The sequence below is a fragment of the Falco naumanni genome, chromosome 4, assembly GCF_017639655.2.
Source record: "Falco naumanni isolate bFalNau1 chromosome 4, bFalNau1.pat, whole genome shotgun sequence".
In the NCBI taxonomy this organism is placed as follows: domain Eukaryota; kingdom Metazoa; phylum Chordata; class Aves; order Falconiformes; family Falconidae; genus Falco; species Falco naumanni.
The window spans coordinates 10,037,804-10,053,151 of record NC_054057.1 but is presented as its reverse complement, the minus strand read 5'-3'; the positions used below and the strand labels follow the sequence as shown (position 1 = coordinate 10,053,151).

Here is a 15,348-nt window from a genome sequence, read left to right as displayed (position 1 = left end):
TGACACCTCCCCAGCGCCCCGTACCATCCTGCCACCAGGCAATTTTAGCTCACACCGTTTACCCGAGACCAGGGCACGGTGAAAGCACGCACAGCTCAGCTCAGCTAGCCCAGAGGAGCTGGAACCGACGGTGTGACAATAGAACGAAAACCGTTTGTCATTTTTAAACTGAAAAAACACCAACATTCTCTTTGAAGCATCCCGACCCTAAGCCGCTCCAGCACTTCCAGGAAAAGTTTTAAACCAAACTTTCACTTAAATAAGTGCAACTTCCTCACAGACCCCTGTCAGAGTGGTGACCAAGCACCAGTTCTCTAGCACTAGTAACTGCAGCTAATTCGCTCACACGGAGCTTCCCCTCCATCACCACATAGAGACCCTGGGTTTCTCCTTTTGGGGACAAATTCCTGACAGTTGTGCAAGCATCGCAAGTAAGAAATCACCTCATGACCTTTATTTCTCTTTTTTGTAAGCAGTTGGGATCCAGTTAAACAAGGTCAAATCACAATACAGTAGGTGCTTTCTATTCAAAAGTATTTAGAGAGTTCTTTCTACTGCAACACTTTCAACTAGTAAAACGTTCATTAAATAGAGTGAATTTTTAAACAAGATTAATACAAATCTAGTCCTTGAAATAGAAACCATCACTAGAAGGATCTTACGCTGATAAAATTTGCAAACAGGTACTTAAAACTGTACAAAGCAGAGACCTTGTATTCAAGCAGAACAACTGAAACAACCTATTTTTGAGGCTATTGGAACTCCAGTCTAATCTCAAGAAACAGAATGAAATAACTGAAAAATACCACCAGAAATTGAAGTTACTTATAGCCCTGTGGTTAAACCACTGAATTTAAAATAAAAAATCCTCTTTAATCAATCAAAAAATACCACCGTGCTTTGTGTGTGTGAAATCAAATGGTTCAAACTTGAGTGCTGTTCCAATTAATGAATATTCAAAGTGATATGATTTTTCCCTTCTCTGCAATGTTCTATCAACTGTATAATTTTTAGGTGTGGAAGATGCTTTTGAACCACTCTAGGAACGCATTTGACACAGAGCATAGTTCTTTGTACAGCATTTTGATTTGAGGACTAAGGAAAATTATCAAGCTCAAATCAGTCAAGGGAAAAAAAACAGCAAATCATTTACAGAGCTCTTGCTTTTTTACAAAAAAAAAAAAAAAAAAAAAAAAAAAAAAAGCAGAGGAATTTAGAATGTATTTCTTACCTTGTTACCAGATGACTTGACTGCTTCTAAATAGGGATGAAGGAAGTTAAGAAAAGAGAAACCACTATTTCCTACATTTTTAAGAATACTGATGTACTTGGAGAACATTGCATAGAAACTATATTACACATGTACATTCACTTGTAAATATTTTAATGTAGCTCCAAACATAGAAATGTTGGTAATTTTACAGAATTCTGTTAGGTATCAGTCCCAAAATATGGTTACTCATATAAACCCCCTCCCCCCCATTAAGGTATTTGCATTTTGTAATGTTTTTTAGTGACATTTGTTGGCCACTGACCCCTGTGTACATTTCAGTTCTTTCTCACAATGTATTTCATAAGCGTGAGAAAGCGGTGCAAAATTACCTGGAAGGGTCAGGAGGTAACATCTAATCCCAATTTTAGTGAAGATAGCCGCTGAAAGAAGTACATTTGACCTGCTTTTTTGTTTCCCATTTTTCTACCTTCTGAAGCCCCCCTGAATGTTGATTAACTGTTGACTGGCAAAGAGAACGTAAATGCGAGCAAATAGGAAATTGCATTTTATATTGGAATCATCTGCCTCACACAAATTTACCATGGCGTTTGTTTACCCAGTGTGCCTAAAACAGGTACACGATCTGCTTATTGCTTAAAGATCTGCAAGGGTTAATAAAATTCAGAAGAGAATACCATCAGTAAGTATGCTATTTGAGATAAATACAGATAAAAGCCACCTTATCTAAGCTTTCCAATTTCAGCCTGTTTAAGTCCAAATACCATTTTCATGACACTACAAGCTTAATGACAACATATGGCACAATAACTTCTCCAGCAAAGATAAAAGGACAAGAAAGTATTACAGAGTAAAATCTGACCGAGTGGAATGTTTGCCCTGACCTAGACACAAACCTAGATGGCGAAGGTTGGTCATAGAAACACCCAAGCATGTTTTCTGTCCCTAGTTTTTAATTTAAAGTGTAGCTCTAGGAGATAGCATAGGGCATTTCCCACTCTGCGCAGCAGACGGAATTTTGCAATTAATTTCTGTGGGTTAAAAAGCCCGGGCCCTGTAGTTACTTAAAACATCAAGGTATCGGTGTGCTAAGGACCAAAGTAAGTACAATGCCAAAGAAATGCTGAATTGAGCAATGAGTTAGCGATGGCGATTGGCAAAATCTGTTCTTCTGTCTTGGCAAAGTATCAGCAACTCACAGGATTCTTGAACTGTAGCTCTTATTCACAGGAACAGTCCACGTCCAGCCCTGCCCCATCACTGCCATCGAAGCCAAAGCCATCCGACCCTGGTGCGCAGCCTCCCCCCTCTGTTACCTGGTCTGCACAGGAGCCAGAAGCACTCTGGCTGAGGCAGACCTGCGTTTCATTGTCATCGCTGGAACTGGCAGGACACGTTTCTTCTGACACCCCGTCATGATGGGGACCCCTGTTGTTGGTCCCAGCTACCTCATCTCCCAAGTCTATGACGGCATCTAGCTGCTGTTCTGGATCAGGCTTGCCTGCTGTTGAGATTTGTGCTTCTAAGTTTCTTGTGTTCTCTGTGACTTCAAATTCCTGCTTCTCCTCGGCCACTTGCTTCTCCCTAGTGCTTAACTTGGCCTTTGTGGAATTCTTTATTTGTTTGTTGTGCATGTCTTCTTTGGAGAACCTCCAGTGAAACTACGAATAAGAGATCCAAAGGTTAAAGACCATTAGAGACAATCTCACATGGACATTTGTTTTCCTGAGCAGAAATGTTTATATTATTTAGTTTTAATATAAAGAGTAGTTTGACCAAAAAGACCTAAAGTTAAAAAAAAATAAATAAATACATGACTAAATCAGATGGCTTAAGATCATTTGTGCCTACACATATATATGTAATACACAGAGAGGAGACTGTGATGCATCCTGCTTCTGCTGTTCCTAGAGGGTTCCTCTCCACATGCTGTGTCTGTTGAGGCCGACAGACCCTGGCAGCCAACCTGCACTGGGTGGAAAGCAAGAATACGCAAAGCTGCACAAGCGCAGACAGAAGCAGCAATCCTATGGCATTACTCCAAGGTTTTTCACCAGGTCAGCAGCAGAACTAGCGCCGTATCCAAGACTATACCCAAACAGTAAAACATTCTGAACCATTTGTACAAATGTTTTTTGATGAGAAAGCACGAGGCTGCCTCTTGCAGCACTTGCCACAGCCGCCCTTTCAGAAAAACTGTTTTAACTACTGTTACCAAAAAAAAAAAAACCAACCCAAACAAAAAAAACTAGCACTACCTTGAAATATTCTCGTTATATTTATATATATATGTGTTACACCTGACTCGACAGGCGTAACATATATAAAAGTTGACAAATATGCCATTAATTTGTCAAAATTTATATGCTATTTGTCAAAAAATAGATGGACCTTCCCAAGGAAAGCCAGACCACATTCCAAGCCACTGCTGAGCCATCCTACGCGAGTTTGCTAAGTACACGTGAACGTGCACAACCATTTCATCAGCAGTGTCCGTGCTGATGGAAACTCGGGGATTGGTTAGGGGGTCAGGTTTGGATGGCACCAACAATCTCATCAGCGCATTCAGCAAATTCAGGTGTGGTCCAAAAGCCACTTCTCCAGTGCAACCAGGTCTGAGCTGAGGTTGGTCCAAAGAAGGACTCATGTTCATAAATTTTTCATCTAGGTACTTAATCAAAAAGCCATTCAGAACCTATTAAGTTTATTAGATTACAAAGATGGAGCAATGCTCTTTCCTTCTGCTAGCCAGAACTTAATGGGAAAAGAAAAATAAAAAGAAGAAACTGGCTTTCACAAGATTCTTCTTGGTTTTACTTACAGGAAGCTATCTTTTACTTAAATATCATTACAATTTAGAGAAAGAGGAAGGATACCGTCCCAGTTCTACAGCACAACTACTCAAAATTCACAGACACCTGAATATTTTCCTCTTTGATTTGCAGAAGTGCTGGGCACCCACAGCTCCCCTTTAACGGAAGGTAAGATCAGGGCCCTAAATGTGATAAAGATCAAACTGTAGGAGACTCTGTGTGTATATGCAAATGTATCTATACTTACTCAGGTATTTATATTTCACCAAAAATGCACAGAGTTTCTGCTGAAATAAGCGTCACTTTTGCATAAAGTGAATGAATCTGATTATCTTATCACTGACTGAATATTGCACTAATAAAAGTACTTCTGTCTTACTGAAAAAAAAATAAGTTGCAACACTCCTTGCATGTTTCCTTTTGCTAAATGAGCAGCAGTTTGCTGGTGTGCATAGATAGAGGATGGATCAGTTGCCAACACTGCAATGTCCTTTTAATCTTATAAGCCTATTTCCCTCCTCCAAGGGGTTATCTATAAACATTTTAGACACGCTGTATCACAAGTTAAAAAAACCCCAAGAGCCTGTGATGATGTAAGTGCAGAATATTCAGCAACTTAAATGCTAGGTTTGGCATCTTTGATGTGACTCACAACCACCACTTACAGACATTGAACCAGTCTTGTTAATTAACTATAATCAATGTACCCCATTTTTCCTTGACCTTTGGTTTGAAAACTTGCTGTAGCGATTTTTGTCCTTAAATATGTCTGTATATTTCATACTGCTAATGAGTAAATCCCTTGTTTTGTCAACCAGACATTGCTAAGTACATTTTTATATCCCCAAAAGAAAAAAAATTCAAACAAAGTTTTGAGTCATCTGGATGGGATGTATTTGTTATTATAATACAAGAAATCAGTATCATACTAATTTCTCTACTTGAAGACATACAATTTCTTACGGGTTCCCACCCCTCCCCCATTAAAACCACACACGGTGGTAGGAAAAGAATGACCAAACACAGGCACTCCAGCCCTCAATCCCAAGATCCTTAGAATCACCTGAAAACAAAGAGAAAAACCAAGAAAGATGGGCTTTGTAACATGTTCACAGAATATTCTGGGCTTCAGCTTTGCTAATGAGAGAGGATAAATCCTAAATCATAGCTATGCTCCCAGTGGTTCTTTTCTACTTCAGTCAGTTCAAATACTCTCCTGGTCTCCACTCTATCTAAAAGATGACTTTCACAGAACCGGGCTCCAAAATAGTGAGAGCTTTATAGATGAAAACTACCTGTAATTATCTCAAATGTTGGGTAAAATGCTCCTAGTGCTCAGCTCCGCTTATGGTTCTCAATCTCCTACCCCAGCTCAGCTTCTGCAGGGATCTCGAGCTCACCACCCCTTCGGGTGATGCTGGGCTAGCCAGCACTCACGTTAGCGCTGTATTAACGAAGCTGTATTAACTAGCAACCTTTTCACCGTGTGGTTTCAGAGATCTTTTCCATCCTTCCTGGCTTTTCTGATCCCTTGCACACCGAAATGGCAAGGCAAATTCGGGTACAGTAGGAAGGTCAGCACTTTCCCAGTTTCCACTCCTTGTATTTCCCTCTCAGCGGTACGGCGTGACAGGTTTGGACAGGAGTTCCCATTGCTACACATTTAAAAAATGGAAATGGGAATACATATGTGTATCCACATAAATCCGTCATTAGCTGTCAGGTATGTTCTCAGCTAATTTAGCTGGATTCAGAAGGCTTTTTTTTTTTGGTTAAATTCTAGCAGAATTCATTCACATTCACACAACCGAGAGAAACACCAGCCAAGATCAGCCCTGTACTGTGCTGGGCTCTACCAAAACACATCGCAAGAAAGAGAGAACAATTTAAACAGAAAAGACGGGCAACAGGTAAGAGAAAACCACACTGCTTCCACCTTGCAGGCAGTGAACATTAGGCAGAGAACTTTAAGTCACATATGAAGGTTTACGGCTGATTTATGTAGGGAGAAATCTACATCTCTTCTGCTGCCATCGGTTCAACAGAGAATGTTGTGAAATATGAGAGCTTTCACATCACACCAGCATTCTGTGTTTCTTTCATTTGAACACTTCAATTCCTTGTGTCTTGCTACTGTATCACTGAAATGTTGAATAAGCCATTTTTACTTCCACAAGAAATCAATTACAATATTGTAATCTCACCAACAAAAAACCAAAGAAACCAGGAACTCAAGGTTATTTACCTTAGATTCCTTCTTCTTTGCTTTCTGGGGCAAAGAAGGTCTCTGAAGAAATACAATTTGCTTTGTAGATAAATTCCCCTCCCTGAAACGAAACAAATGCACACTCCTGAGAATGAATTAAATTCACATCCAACATCATTCAAAGCGAAAATCCATCTCAGTCATTTATTTCTGCAGGTCAGAGAAGAGCAAAATGAAGAATGACCTAAACACTGCCTGTCCCCGGTGTCTTTGAGCAGCCTGGCGTTCTGGGGGGAAAAAAGAGCAACTGTTCAGCCTGACAGAGCCTGTCAGCCTGTGACATACTTTTGCTGAATATTTTAGCATTAGGGTACAAACACAGAATAAATTGTTTGGAACAAAAAGCAAGAAACCCAAGCACCCTGGTGCCTGTCTATAGCAGCGTCTCGGTGACACTGGGGTGCTCCCTCCCTGCCAGGGCGCTGATCCAGAATGGGGCTGGGTGCTCCCTACAGACCTGCAGCACGGCAGGAGGCACAGCCCAACACCGCCAGCGGTTAGGTCGGGTGGGTGCCCTTCCGACCCGCCAGCCTGACCTCTGTTACTGAAGTTATAAGTGGGATACAGAAAGCTAGAAGAGAGAAAAAAAAAAATCATAGATACCTTTAAGAGACAGGGCTTACAAATTATAATTGTGATTTTCTATTCATTCCTATAGCTAAACATATATGAAAAACTTAAATACCATTCTTCCCCCAGCACAGATGGCCTTTACATTTTAGGTTTTTATGTGTAGGAGTAGTCTTCATCTAGATGTCATAAAGAACTGGGCGTATTTTTACTCTTTGAAGATAAAAAAATCATGACTGATTATACTTATATATATATATATATAAATATATTCTCGACCGGTGAAAATTCAGAAAGCTCCATCTTTATGATTAACAAGTGGGATGACTGTTTTTCACCACTGTTATGAAAAGTATTTTTAAGTGACTTGCATTTATATTTAAAACCTCAGAATATTAATAATAGCAAAGCAGACCGTAGAATGATTATCAAACAAGGCTACTAGAGTAATGACACACACAATCTGCTCAGCTAGACTGTATCAGCAGCATTAGACAAACACTGATGAAGAATCAAATGACTTTTCTTCACACAGGCAACATTTCTCTCTAAACATTACCACGCGTTTTGTGTTCGCTCTAAGAGGAGTTACCAGGTGATCCACAGCAGGAATTTTACAGTCAAGGATTTTTGAGAGAGGCAAAGACAATAGCCAGAAAATTCATGCAGAAACCACACTGCCACTTTGCAGTGTTTTGCCTGCCAGTCATGTGCTTCCTGCCACATGTGGCTTGCGATGCTCGGAAAACTCAGAGCACAGCTGCAGCAGGGTTTGCACGGGCAGCTACTGCACGCGTGCATGAAAATCCACACTAACTGCACAGAGAATCGCTTGTACAGCAACTTCCCTGACCGAAAAGGCAGCACCCACCCCCTCCCTACCTGTTTGTCTTCACAATCGGAGTAGGAAGCACACACGTCAGCTGCCAGCCATACACGGCAAGGGAATTCAGCAGCGGAACGTAATCTGTCTGCACTTCAACTCCCTAGGAAAGAAAAATCAACAGTTAGCATCATCACTTGGAGTGTGACATTCAGTTTGACACACACACACACACAAAAAAAAACCTCACAAGAAAAAAAAAAAGTATGTGTGTATGTGTTTTCTGGAAGGGAGAACGGGGTTTTGTACTGAAGTGGGTCATTTTGTATGTTCAGCGAGGCAGGAAGGAAAACGTTCAAAAACATGAGACACAGGACCAATCACCCCATACATCCCAAACTGTTAAATGAGTTTGCTGAAAATGGAGAACATCCGTGATCTTGTTTTTACACTGCCTGAGTAATCCATCTAGCTTTAGTTGATTCCAGATCTGACCAGGTCAAATTAATGGTATTTTACCAGTTATCTCCTCCCAAGCAAAAAAATATTCAAGTAGTTAAAAACCGACAACATTGCTTTGCTCGATTCTGTTCTTGTCTAGGCTAGAGCAAACCCTGAGGATCTGTACTGACATGTCAGGTTACTCTACTATGCTGGACCAAAAGCAAAACAGCCAACAATAACAAAAATAAAATATGAGTACAGGTCCATCCCTTTTATCACCCACAAACAGGCATTTACTTCCATGTTATTTCGAATTAGGAAATCCGTGGATGAGACCAAAGGCATTGCCTTTGAGTGCAGAAGCCTGGCTCTGGGTGCAGATCTACCTAGCAGAGCCCTGCTAATTTTCTTTCTACTAAATGTCAGACCCTGTAATTCACACAGAAGGAACCAATGGTGGTTCCAACAAAGACTGCTGCAGCGCGGTGTCAAGACTTCCAGTAATTTAACGAATAGATGCTAGAGCATATTTACTGGGTTTTAATTTTAATAAACACAAAGCAGGCAAATAGCAACTACTAGTCTCAACAAATATAACTATATTCCACTGGAATAACAATTATATTTGCCAAAAAGCTCAGGCACTCACACTGATTTCGTGTGCATGCAAAGAGCTTTTAACAGCTCAACACTGGGTAAGGCACAATAGTTTTGCAGCTCCAAAAAAATCAATTTATCCCGCAGTAATAAAATAGTCATTTAATCAGAACTAATCCAAATCCTGCTGTAGTCATTTCAAGGTATTTTAGTGAATTCCAATCTCAGCTATTCCTTTCTTCTAACAACTGTAATTTAGGTCACTTGATATCTTCATAACCGAATGGCTGCCTGACTATACCTATTAAAAACCTGATCATGACTACAAATGCAAACAGCTGAAGAAGCTGTATCACTCCTGCTTAAAAAGAAGAATGTTTAAAAACTCCACTCCAGAAAGGGCATGCAAGAAAACAGTCTACTAACATTACTTCTGGTTTCTGTACAAAGGCTTTCAGGGATTTACAGAGATACTGCTGCTTTACAACATCAGCATGTAGAGACCAGAACTTCTAACTCCAGGAAAGGAAAGAGATGCCCTGCAAGAGGGAAGCAATACCATGAAGCGATCAGAACTTATCCTATAGCTGTGATTGTGGTAGATTCCAAGTCTCCTCAGGCTCACATTTCCCTCTGTAAGGTGGATATTTCCGCCCTCTTCCAGTTTTTACAATAGAGCGTCCAAGGGTAATGCAAAAATTATGACGTATCGACATGCCTTGAAGAGCTAACGTCTCAAGAAAACACAGCAATAACACACTGAGATTTACGAGATTGGTCAACAACACCTCCCAAAAATAAAGATGAAAATATCCAACATGAGCATTAAGAATAAGGTCAGAGCATCCAACATCAGCAAGCCCACCATGAGATGCCTGGGAGAACACATAAAAGGATCTGACCAAAACATTCCCTCCATCAAACAGGGTTTGTGAAGGGACCAGAAAGAGCTCATTCATTTGAGGGTGAAAGACTAGCAGGTCAGGAAAGACTGGCACAGCAGACCTTGTTTGTGCCCCAAGCAACATCTTACATTGCAAAGTGAATTTCTGTTTTGAATTCATTGCCTAAGGTTGGCAATTAGCAAGGAGAACCTTCTCCTTCCATCAGGATGCGCAACAAACATCAAAAATCTGAAGGAGATTACGGCAACGAGGAAGGACATCAATACCACACAGAGCTCATTTGGCTGCTGCAGAAGCCCCATTGTTTCAGGGACACGCTGTCACTCCAGCCACAACCCACTGTCCCTGCAGGCTCCGAGTGGCGAGACAAGGCTGGCTTTGGACCTGTCTGACTTGTCAGGATTAAGCATCATCTGCAGCAGATGATGTTATATTTCACAATCCCAATGGTGCAGAAAGGAAAAGAGCAGGTAAGCACATTTGAAAGTGTGAAGATAGCCAAAAATAAATTCAAGATTAAAGTCAATTAGAGGCTTGAAGAATCATTTATTTTTTAAAAAATCTGAAAATGTAAAAAAACTGTCAAAAGAATGCTGCGCAACTATTACAAAAAGGTGACCTCTTATTTTTTGTATGTGCTGGCACTTGACAGCACAATCTGCTCGTTCGGCTGTTTGGAGGAACAAAGCGTATACATTATACTACGCAGAGGTGCACACCTCCTCTGAGCTCCACACGCTCTTTAAGGAGCTCACTCTAACTCTGCACGACGGTCCTCTGGAGTCAGACACCACACCTCTTCCCCAGGTCCCTGGGGGAAAAATCTACTCCTAATAATTGGCCGCGTTTGAAGATGATAGACAAGAGAAAGGAGTCACTCCTGAATCAACAGGTGTAATTCATGTGGGCTTCAAGCTCCTTGCTTGCAAATACAGATAATTGAAGCTTTCTTTAAGACCACAAGAAACGGCTACTCCCTCCCCATCCTGAATCATCGGCGGTAATCCCATCCCACGACTGGAATTTGTGTGCCAGCGGGAGTCACAGTTACACAGACCTTTAATTGGTGCCATATTAAATACTTTCCAAAGCAAAAATGCTTCTAAACAAACAATACACTGGGGGACAGGTCCAGAGGAAGACAGTCATATTGTATTAATTTTACGTTTAATGCAATAATTAAAAATATTTTATCTATTATTATTAGAGACAATGAAAATAAAATTTCAAACATACTGTTTTGAAACATAAGTTCTGTAAGAAGAAAATTCCAGTGCTCTTTCTAGCTAGTAAATATTGGATTTGAACACCAGAAGTAGAAAGTACATGCCAGAGCTCTACTGAAAAGGAAGTGTTCAAACAACGTGTCTCAAACTGGGAGACATTTCATTCAGTGAAAGGGTGGAAAATTTTAATTAACTTGCTTCCCACTCTCCTGTGGATGATAAGTAATCTCTGATCACACCCTGAGTGTCAAGAAGCCAGAGCATATTGAGCTAGGTTTTTTTCCCTTGACTTGAATCACATGAAAAGAATTCATTTTATTTATAGTTTTACTGTTTGTTTTCAGCATTTTTCTCATTTCACAGTTGCTTCTGCTCATTAGAAAAAAAGAAAAGATTAAAAAGTGATAACGATAATATCTAGGACAAGCCACACAAACAACTGCATTAACAATTTTTCTTTTCATTTCCCCCCCTACTGTGGCAATTTTAACCACAGCAAGATAATAAACAAGACAACTACTAAGCTCTTGTGAGACAGAAGTTCTTTAGAAATCATTCTTTCCTGGGTTAAGTGAGTGTGATTTAGTTACAAAGCAGCTACGGATTCTCACTATTTAATTTTTTTTTTTCCAACGTGGATTAAAGAGTGGAAGATTGAACATCACATTAAATAAATCTTAATAAAATCTTCATTGACAAATCCTAACAGACTGCATACTAAGATCTACAGACAGATGGCAAAGAGGATGGGAAGTAAAAAACGCAAGTAATTTTGAAAGTGTAACCTACTGTTTGTTGGGGAAAATGGTTAATGCGTTCAAATCCAGCTCCTTACAAAAAAAAAAAAAAAAAAAAAAGTGGGGAGAGCCCACGAGGGTGGCAACGTGCACCCCCAGCCAGGGCTGGTTACCAGTCCTCACCCACTGCTGAAGCCAGAGCTTTCTCTCCTAGGGCACTGAAAGGAGGGATGAGGCTTATGCCTTAGCGGAAAAGAAGGAAAATAAAATGAGAGAAATTAAATAGATGGGCTGTGCAAGAATGACCCAGTAAAAACGTGCTGCGAATGTTTTATGTTTGCAGTAACACAGACTAAATCCAAGCTCTAAATTTGTGAAAGATTTGCCTTTTTCCTTTTCAACCTTCTTCCAAAAGGTAATTTCTGTGAACAATATAGCATTATTGATCCATTAAAACCACTGGAAGCAAACCAGAAGTTACCCCACTGTTTCAGAAATAACAGTTAAGACTACGCTCCTCTACTATTGAGCTGCTCCCAAATTTCCATGTGTAACACACCACAGCACCTCACTAGCAGACACTTGCTATACATCCGTGTATGTATAGCAGAGGGGGATGGGATGGCTCCTGCACCCTTAGAAACCATCAGTGGCTTTTGGCAGCAGATAGGTCACTGACCAACACAGACTAGCTGTCAGATTGGAACCTTAGTGGAAAGTTAATGGGGAAAAAAAGCAATAAATAAACCTACAGGCAAGCTTTTTGTTCATGATTCTGGGCATATGTAATTTATTTATGATTACTTAATATATGTGAGTTCATGCACTGTGAAATATTTTTTATCAGGCAGCTATAACACTATATAGGGTAGCATCCTGGTAAGACAGTTTTTCTGTGATGTATCTGGTCACAATTTCAATACACACATAGGCTGATGAGTAGCATTTACATCTGCCTCAACATCTAGGGTAAAATAAAAAAAAAAAAACCAACCAAAAAACCCTTCTGTGCCCACAAAGCCCGCTTCTCTCCGTGACTTCTGCAGATGCAAATCCTGCTCTCTAGCACATGTATAAATAACAATGTCTGAGTGCTCCTGATACTGCCTGCACCCGTAACACAGAAGCACATCTGCACAGCAACACAATTTTGCGTTTACAGAACCACAGGATATGTAGTAAAAGCTCCACAAAGTGAACGCGTTGACATGGAGGGTTGTCCACAAAGGAAGAGTGGAAGCATCTTATGAAATGTGTTAAACTTACAGAAAACGTACACATGGTAGGACAACTTCACATAACTGGCCACGGAGCACAAGAAATAAATGTGATCTAGCAATTCATCGGTATATTTTCTTATATAACTCTGGCATTTTTAGTTTCACAACTCCTGCAATGCTTGTGTGCTGCACCTCCAGGTGAGTGCTGATTTTACTGCTTGCTCATCAACTGATTTGGGGGGGGAAAAAACCACAGAAAACCACAACCTGAGACCTTGTATACTCCAGGGTGCCTTACTACCCACAGCTTAATCATCTCCTTACAGCTTCCCCAACACGATTTCCTTTGGTTATCATTTATTCTCAAACAAAACTTGGCTTTTGCAAAAAGGCTTTGTGCACCACTCCGCTATTATGGAACGAATAATCTATTTCCATGCGAGAAATGCAGCTGAAGCGCAGACCCTCTTACTGCCACTGGTTCGGGCAGCAGGAGAGCAAACGTCGGCACTGCCCCCTCCACTTACAGGCAGGCTGTGCATGCAATGTGCAGGGTCCCAGCACCTGCTTCCAGCGCCCCTCAAAATGCTGAGGTCCCCCCCACACCCACTGGCAGCAGCACAGGATCAGGTCAGGCACCACTTCCCAGCTAACAGCTACCTGCCCGGGAAATGAACATTACTTGTGCCCTGTGTGGGTTTTTTTAGAAAGTATAGAAGAGGAATGAAAGACTTCTCAGCTTGTTCTTAAGTGGGAAGTTCCAACCTGGCGCATTCACTTTTTCCCAAAAGATTTTTATGGGTGAGCAGAGAACTAATTCCTACCTCTGATCTTATCAGAAACCTAAGCAAACTGTGACAGATAGAAGTGCTTTAAGTTTTTTTTATTCGTACCATTTTAAGTCCTGTGCTTTTCTGTCTGTTTACTTAAAGTGCCTTTTACTCTTGCGGAGGAAGCGTTTGCCTTGTTATATGTTCAATACTGGCGGCATCACAAGAAAGTATCAAGAAAGTACCAAGTTTGCCTTGCTCGATTTTATTACTAAATTTATCAACAAAACCAAAGAAAGATCAGCCTGCGGATTTTAATCCTGTATAGAGCACGTCTACTGAGTTCAGCACACAAATATACATGCTGCTTTCATATCTTACGTAAAAGAACAAAAACAAGAATTGCAAAAACCTTTTGAAGATAACAGGCTCCTGAAGGCTTTTGTTCAGCTTTTCTTAAAAAGCAACAAGGGGCACAATGATGAAATATCATGCCCGGGCAACATGTATGTCCTTTGTATGGTAAAAAGGGTCACGCACACAGCTGCTTTTCATGCAGTTACCATCAGCTCCTTTGCTGACCTGGGTCATGCCTTTCTCCCATGGCCAGAGACCACAGAACATAGCTTAACTGACAAATGACCTAAATCAGATTTACAGACAAATCAAATCCTCGTTTCCAGAGAATTTGTTGCAAGGCTTACATTAAGGCAATGTGCAGCCTAGGCTCAGCAGAGATCATTTTTTAAATCTTTCGATACGTCGCGCTTTAGAAGGTTTACCATGTCTACAGCTGATGCTGACCCCATTCAATTCTGCCAGGGGAATGGCAGCACCATGATGTATTTGAGATTTTAATTCATGTCAGTACACCAAAGATATGGTATAGCAGAATATAAAAAAGTGATGAATTGCCAGCTGTAGATTTTCAATGAGAAAATACCTGTAAATTAAGGACAGTATTTTCAAAATGAACAAGGCTTCAGAAGCAGAACAATGCAGAAATCTAAAATAAATCTTCAGGCACTCAGTTTTAAAGACAGTATTAGCTATCTTGTCTTGGGTAATGGGGGAGAGAAGGTGACAGAGTTGGGTAGAGGCTTGATTAATCAGAACTGTCTACCCGCACTTGCCTGCACAAGCAGAATTAAAACCATCAAACAAGTTTTAGGGCTGGATCTCAGAGGCTGTGGTGGAAATAATACGCCCTGACATGTTTAGAGTTAAAGTGATAAGGACGAGAACAGCATTTTGCCATTAGAAGTCCTGTGGTCATTTGCAGAGGATGCCATGCCTCTGCTTTGCAAAGAAAGAGTTAAATTACTCAGAGCTATTACATCCTGTCTGCTGCTTGGCGGGACCACATACTGTGACAGCTGCCAGCTTTACATCCTCCACAAACTGACATTTTACACACATACCCTGTGCATCACCCTGTTCGGCTTCTTTTTTTATTACCTTTAGCAATTAAAAAGGCAGCACGTTCTCTGCTAAGAGGTGTGCCAACCCCTCTCTTTTGCCTTTATGGTTAAGCAGCAAAACTTTACCTTTTCATTTAGAAAGGTTCTCTTTTTATTACTAAGGACATAGATTCATGCTACATGGCGTCCTTTTTAAAACAGCTTTCTTTTGTCGTGGCTGGGATTCTTTTGGTTGTTTCTTCTTCTGAATTGGGATACAGCACAATAAATTTACATTCAGTTCAGAACACATCTGAACAAGTCCATAGCTCACCCAGGTAATCAA

The 15,348-nt window shown here is 40.6% G+C and overlaps 1 protein-coding gene across 1 annotated transcript in view; it reads right to left on the bottom strand.

Annotated features, from left to right (window-relative positions):
- Positions 1–1,367: 1,367 nt before the first annotated feature.
- RFTN1 (raftlin, lipid raft linker 1) overlaps positions 1,368–15,348 on the bottom strand; it is a 97,574-nt gene continuing 83,593 nt past the window's right edge. Inside the window, exons 8-10 of the mRNA XM_040591044.1 lie at positions 7,763–7,866; positions 6,290–6,371; positions 1,368–2,892 (exon numbers count right to left, since the gene is read on the bottom strand). Coding sequence (XP_040446978.1) covers positions 2,452–2,892; positions 6,290–6,371; positions 7,763–7,866 — 627 coding nt within the window. The 3' untranslated portion in view covers positions 1,368–2,451. The remainder of the gene's footprint in view (positions 2,893–6,289; positions 6,372–7,762; positions 7,867–15,348) is intronic.